A 7,573-nucleotide genomic window follows, 5' to 3' on the forward strand; every position below is an offset into this window, starting at 1 on the left:
CTCCTTCAGTGTAAACCAACTGATTTTTATTTTTTCACCTGTTCTGTAATGTGTTCTAAGTCTGACCACTCCGAGAATGAAAATAACTTTTCTCAACAATCCACAAGATCTAAGGTATATAGGCACATATGACTGATTGGCATACATGAAGGACATTTGAGCAACTTTGCAGATCTTATGGGTAAAGAAATGGCTGTGCATGATCATGAAGTCAGGATGAACAAACATTAGGGAGAAAAAAAAAGGACTGGGAAATGGATTTTATCAAGTTTTTCACCATCTATCCATCAATCTCTTAGCCTGCAATGCACCTCTGTAAACTGCATTGAGCCGTCCATGTGGCTTACCCATAATTCACTGAGATATACCACCGTTTTTGGTTTATTAAGAGATTGATTTTTCAGGGCTGAGATTGCGCCTGTTCAGACAGAGACTGCTGTCTTCAGCTATTCGTGCTGGAATCAGCTTCTGCTGAAACACACTGATCAGCACTTCTGCTAACACACACTGATCAAGAGCATGCAGAGACCAGATGAAAGGACTACCCGGCAAATCAGTGCCCTGGGCTTCGAGAGTAAAATTATCTTGTTTTTTAGGACATTTAGAAATTTGGCAGGTTGACATGAAATTTCAAGTAGTTTTAGCAATGTCCTACAATGGAACATGTATGGACATGTTCTATGTCAACTACCCATACAGTGGGGGAAAAAAATATTTGATCCCCTGCTGATTTTGTACGTTTGCTCACAAAGAAATCATCAGTCTATAATTTTAATGGTAGGTTTATTTGAACAGTGAGAGACAGAATAACAACAAAACAATCCAGAAAAACATTTCTGGAAAAGTTTCAGCATTTCAAATAAACTGATTTGCATTTTAATGAGTCTCAAATAAGTATTTGATCCCCTATATCAATCAGCAAGATTTCTGGCTCCCAGGTGTCCCAGGTGCTCCTAATCCCAACCTGTCTTTTATACAGGTAACTCTCCACCATGGCCAAGACCAAAGATTTGTCCAAGGATGTCAAGGACAAGATTGTAGACCTACACAAGGCTGGAATGGGCTACAAGACCATCGTCAAGCAGCTTGGTGAGAAGTGACAACAGTTGGTGCGATTATTCGCAATTGGAATAAACAAAATATCTGTTAATCTCCCTCGGTCTGGGGCTCCATGCAAGATCTCACCTTGTGGAGTTTCAATGATCACGAGAATGGTGAGGAATCAGCCCAAAACTACACGGGAGGATCTTGTCAATGATCTCATTGGTAACACACTACGCTGTGAAGGACTGAAATCCTGCAGTGCCCGCAAGGTCCCCCTGCTCAAGAAAGCACATGTACAGGCCCCTCTGAAGTTTGCCAATGATTCAGAGGAGAACTGGGTGAAAGTGTTGTGGTCAGAAGTGACCAAAATCCAGCTCTTTGGCATAAACTCAACTCGCCGTGTTTGGAGGAGGAGGAATGCTGCCTATGACCCCTAAGAACACCATCCCCTCCATCAAACATGCTTTGGGGGTGTTTTTCTGCTAAGGGGACAGGACAACTGCACCACATCAACGGGACGATGGATGGGGACTTGTACCATCATTGAAGCCAGCCAAGGCATTGAAAATGGGTCGTGGATGGGTATTCCAGCATGACAATGACCAACAACACACGCCAAGGCAACCAAGGAGTGGCTCAAGAAGAAGCACATTAAGGTCCTGGAGTGGCCTAGCCAGTCTCCAGACCTTAATCCCATAGAAAATCTGTGGAGGGAGCTGAAGGTTCGAGTTGCCAAACGTCAGCCTCGAAACCTTAATGACTTGGAGAGGATCTGCAAAGAGGAGTGGGACAAAATCCCTCCTGAGATGTGTGCAAACCTGGTGGCCAACTACAAGAAACTTCTCACCTCTGTGATTGACAACAAGGGTTTTGCCACTAAGTCATGTTTTGCAAAGGGGTCAAATACTTATTTGACTCATTAAAATGCAAATCAATTTATAACTTTTTTGAAATGCGTTTTTCTGGATTTTTTGGTTGTTATTCTGTTTCTCACTGTTCAAATAAACCTACGATTAAAATTATAGACTGATCATTTCTTTGTCAGTGGGCAAACGTACAAAATCAGCAGGTGATCAAATCATTTTCCCCCCCACTGTATTTATAAACAAGACAGTGTAAGAAAGACAGTTTTATTCAATATTATAATATATTATTATATAATATTCAAAATTTAGTGAATATAATCAAAATATTTTAATAATTGACAAACCAGCACACAAATTTTGTTAAATAATCAATCAAATGTGTTGTTTAGTACAGAACCCCACATATGACCACAAAATAAAAATAAATAATTTAAAAAAGGAAACAGTACAACATGGCCACGAATTAATAAGTGATGAAAATCAATTCCTTGTAAACTATATATATTTCACATCTCATGTGCAGGGATCCGTATATTATCCTTTTATTAAATATTAGAGCGTATGAAAGATGCTAACCTATTGACTAATTGGTTAGCTTGCTAATCACCAGCTAATTTTAAATACAAAAATCATTGACCATTTCAGTCATGTAAAATTGAGCTATCATTAAAAATATATGAATTGATATTTTCTGGATTCTAACTTAAATGCCTCTGAATTCAACAGATATGTCTGTGATTGGCTACAAAAACGATGCAGAAACATTTGAAGTTCTCCAGAGCTCAATCACAAATAGTGGATCACACGGGGCCGAATATGCCAATATGCTGTTATTACAGTTTCAACAAGTAGTGCTCTTGCTTTTGTTTGAGGGTGCTTAGCACCCCCACAGATCTAGCCTGATTTGGACAGGGAGTAGTGTTTATTCACTGTGTTCATGTTATATCTGACAATTATGTAAGACATCTCTTTATCAGATTTTTTTTGTAATAACATAATATAGGCAACTAGGCCCTCAAGGTACTAAAAAGCAATGGGTCATAAATCAAGTGCATCACATTTTAATACAGTTCATCTTCCTTGGATAAGAAAAAATAACAAAAAGGACAGAGGAGATTTGGAAGGAACCAACTTGTCATGGAGTATCCATGCAGAACTACCAAAAGCAAAAATTCCTAAACTTATTAGAGACGCTGGACTGATGCCAAGATTAGTGGACTGTATGCAAAGATATATCTCAACTAACCCATAACACTGGCACACCTCTAAATTCATTTGGGCCAGACTGTATGGTCCGATCCTCTGGGGTTGTATGTATGAATGTTAGCTGAGATATGAGAGCTGCCTTTCTCCAGGCTATTTTCTGAGTCTGACATACTTAGGGTAGAGAAATAATCTCCCACCTGCTCTCGTCGTTCAGGGACGCTTTCCGCTTCAAGCTTAAAAGAAAGGTTCGACCTGGTCACAGGAAAAGTAAAAAACTCTTTATTTTAACCGCAAGCTAATAAGGCTGAACATAACTACAGCAAGTTGTTAGCCAGGTTTCCATCCACATATTTTAAAGAAAATTCTGGGATATCACATAAAAAATGCTGGATGGGAATACCAAAACCTTTCCAAATATATATATATATATTTTGCAATATTAAATAAGTGAGATGTTTGTTTACGATTACTATATATAGATGTGATAGATATATATGTAATATATGGATCATGATAGCAGCATTTCATCAAATAAACATTATAACCTCCTATATATCCAGATGCACAGTGCAGTCAAGTGCACTTTTGCCATTCTGAAGTGGCAAGAGGTGTCTGCAATGGTGGAATGATGCTGTACGCCGGTGCAATATGACAGACTGTGGTGCATCCTTCATAACATAGATCTGAAAAGATGGGAAACTGCAACATAACCACACAGAACATGTCTGAGCAAACACATAAAACTGCAGCATTGCATGGGAAAGCTCCACTGTTAAGAATCAAGTATTCAAATCTTTAATTTTCAACGGAAAAGTAAAAACCGCAACATAAAAGAAAACGCTAATAGATTTTATTTATGTGCAATTTGTTGTGATCTGTGCTATGTACAAGCACAAACATCGCTGTGGATTGGGCTGTGTATACACTGGAAACTATCATGAGCTCTTTCACTGGGCTGCACACCGATTACAACACAATAGAGCACATTTAAACTATCTGGCCTCTGCCCAGTTTCTAAATCAGTTTCTTTGGGTAGATTATAAACCTGTGTATTTCAGGGGTTTGATTCTGATCACATGGGGAAGGCAATGTGAGGCGATGTTCTTCATTTAGAGATCCTCTTCAGACAATCCCACCAACAGTTACTGCTGTTTTTTTTTACTGTCTATAAAATATATACTGAAAAATGTTACAACAGTTTACAGCTCACCAGTTTTCCATTGTGAAACAGCTGCTGCTGAGACACAGGATAATCTGTTTCTTGGTAGATCAGGGTCTTGATGTACCTGATCACTGTAGATGGGGGAACCTGGAAGACCCTCTTGCCTAGATAGTCATGACAGACTATAACCCATGGCAACCTAAAATCACAAAGCAAAACCTTTAACTATGCACAGGCTTGAATCTCAGAAAGCCTTAAAAGAACATGTTCAGGTCATGTTTCACCTCAATATCAAAGAAAACAAATATTTTTATTATCTTGATAAGCAAGTTATTTTTATTTTTAGGACTAAGAGGCTTTGCATTGTGACACGGTTTCATGAAAATAAAGTAACGTTCTTATTACAGTAACAAATATATATCTGAATATGAACGTATTATTATTTTAAACTTTAAATCATACAAATATGCATAATGCCTGTAATATTACAGTATTGAGAATCTAATGAAAATGATAAAGTCAGTATTACAATGCATACAATTTTAATGCTCCTGGCTTCATTTTCAAAATATGACCTGGAAATCCATACAGAATAACTTCCATCTGATAATATTCTTTAGTAATAATAATAAAGAAAAAATGACATGTGAGAATTAAATTCCAATATCTCACTAGTTTCTGTCTTAAGGCAAAGTGGGTCAGACAAACAACACAAGATTACAAAGAACTCTTTATTTTTGTTCTTTCACTGAAAAGAAACATTTTAGGACGCTTTTGTTTTTTTATGGCCTTGACTGATGATACTTTCATGCACAACAAACCCTAACAGAACTGCATGGATCCTGCCACGTCACCTCTGCAGTTAAAAATCAAATTACACCTATTAGGGGCTATCAAGTTTGAGCTGTATCCAAATGCAGACATCAGTATGTTTTCTAAAAGCCACAGCTTGGAGGAATATGTATTTTGCCCAGCTGACACATTATGACATTTCACTGACATGTATGTCTAGGTTTAGATCTTGACCTGCTGTCAGGCAACCAATGAAAGTCCCACAGGGTCACTGATGTATCATCCTATTTGTGTGCTAGGGTGGGGCATAATATGGACCATGCACACTATCTAGTGACAATTCACATGCTACCACTTTATTAGATAACACGTTTAACTGGTTAAATTTGTTTATTACAATATAGAATTTCGTATAGTTTAGATTCAAGTCATAAACAACATCAAACAGGTTACTAATTAATACTAGTTCATCTTAACTCACCACGGGTCGTGACCGGTTGCCATTGCTTTTCAGCCAAACTGCGGTAATTCTCGTTCGCAGACATTCATTGATCACTCCGCATGCAGCATTACTCCGTACCCTTATCTTCCGGAGAAAATCCTCCGCATTGGGAATGCATTGATTTACTCTGACCCTTTTGGTCTCAGTCTCAAAGAATCATCCCATCCTGTGCGCTGTAAGCTTCGTGTGGCCGTGTTTTGCTCTTGGACCCGCCTCCTCCTCCTCCTAGTCCTGCGAGGTATCGATGCGGTTTAATAAACAGCTCGTGGTGTTAAACCAAAGGTTTGTCCCATAGATGTCACGCTTTGTCGCAGCGTTTTAAAAGAAGGATTCTGGAAGAAAAAGGCCATAGAGTGTCACAAACGCAGCTTCTTCCATGATAACGCCTTCTTAAGAGCGTGTAAATGAGTGTGTAAGCTGCAAGTGTTTGTGTAGTTGCGGATTTTTGACTCTGAGCGCTATGAATGCTGGGAGTTGAAGTTCTCTAGTGTAATGCACTTGATTGGGAAGAACTACACTGCAACTATGTGAACTGGACCACAAAACCAGTCATAGGGGTAACATTTTTTGATGATCATTTATACATCTCGAAGCTGAGTAAATTGATGTATGGGCGATATTTGGCTGAGATACAACTATTTGGAAATCTGGAATCAGGGTGCAAAAAAAAATAATAATAATTTTTGAGAAAACTGCCTTTAAAGTTGTCCGAATGAAGTCCTTAGCAATGCATATTACTAATCAAAAATTAAGTTTTGATATATTTATGGTAGGACATTTATTAAATATCTTCATATAACATGATCTTTACTTAATATCCTAATGATTTTTGGCATTAAATAAAAATGGATAATTTTGACCCATACGGTGTATTGTTGCCTATTGCTACAAATATACCCGTACTACTACTTATGACTGGTTTTGTGCTCCAGGGTCACAAATAATAACACATTGTAAAGAAATAATAATAATACTCAAATATTTAATGAATTAACCCATAGGTTTAATGAAATCAAAGATGTCTAATTCATGGAAATAACTCCATTAAAGAATTCTAACTTTCAAAATAGGAACGGTCACTTTTCCTCCACAAATCCAAAAACATTAAGGTAGCCCCAAATCCCTCATTAACAAATAGACACAAAAACCTTTGAATATTATACATGTCATAGATCACTATTTTCCAGAAACACAAATTTAGATCAATTTACATCAAAGCAGTTTCAATTGATTAAATCTCGCAAATGTTGATATTAAGATTAAATGACAAAATTAAAAATAGTGTAGCCATACATTAAAAGTGCTGAAATTAGATTTTGTGCCTGGTCAAGAGAGAAAAAATAATGAGTGGGGTCATCTTGCCCCCGGTGGGATCTTACCCAATCTTACGCTAATAGGATACTGTACAATTTAAACATTGTATTTTCCCCATTATGGTTATAAGCATTTGAAATTATGTTACGTTATTGTTTGTAACTTACTGAGTAAATGAGTGAATTAACTCTGAATTGTCTCTGAATTAAACATTTAATGCATCTGAAGTCAGAGTCACATGCAGTAGACTATTATTTTTTTTCTAAGAAAGGAATTATGACGCAGTACAATGCATGTAGCAAATGACGCCATAACCTCATTGCACCAATACATTTGCCTTCATCTAAACCTTGCTAAAAAAAGCATGCAAACAAATCACATTTAGTAAACGTAGAATTTGTATTAGTATACATATTTTGTTACATTATTGCTGTACTGAATGTTGCCTATTTGTGATGTGAACAAAAAACTCACCTTTTGTGAAAATAACCTTATTTTGTAATTCAGGTGCAACTCGCCCAGAGTGAAGTAGATGGCATTAATAACACTGAACAAATCCCAAATAACCCTGGTCTCAGCAGGTTGTCCTCACTGCTGCAGTAGGCAGCTCCTCACAGGACAGTGCGATCTGCAGAACTGAACATGCATCCCTTCAGCATTCTGCTGTGTTTATTTTCGTATGGATTG

At 37.4% G+C, this 7,573-nt stretch overlaps 1 protein-coding gene across 1 annotated transcript in view; it reads right to left on the reverse strand.

Moving 5' to 3' along the window:
• Positions 1 to 6,034, reverse strand: part of LOC306851515 (sacsin-like) — a 25,625-nt gene extending 19,591 nt beyond the window's left edge. Inside the window, exons 1-2 of the mRNA XM_079387801.1 lie at positions 5,552 to 6,034; positions 4,327 to 4,477 (exon numbers count right to left, since the gene is read on the reverse strand). Coding sequence (XP_079243927.1) covers positions 4,327 to 4,477; positions 5,552 to 5,574 — 174 coding nt within the window. The 5' untranslated portion in view covers positions 5,575 to 6,034. The remainder of the gene's footprint in view (positions 1 to 4,326; positions 4,478 to 5,551) is intronic.
• Positions 6,035 to 7,573: the final 1,539 nt, after the last annotated feature.

This window comes from Barbus barbus (genome assembly GCF_936440315.1).
Source record: "Barbus barbus genome assembly, chromosome: 31".
Lineage (NCBI taxonomy): Eukaryota > Metazoa > Chordata > Actinopteri > Cypriniformes > Cyprinidae > Barbus > Barbus barbus.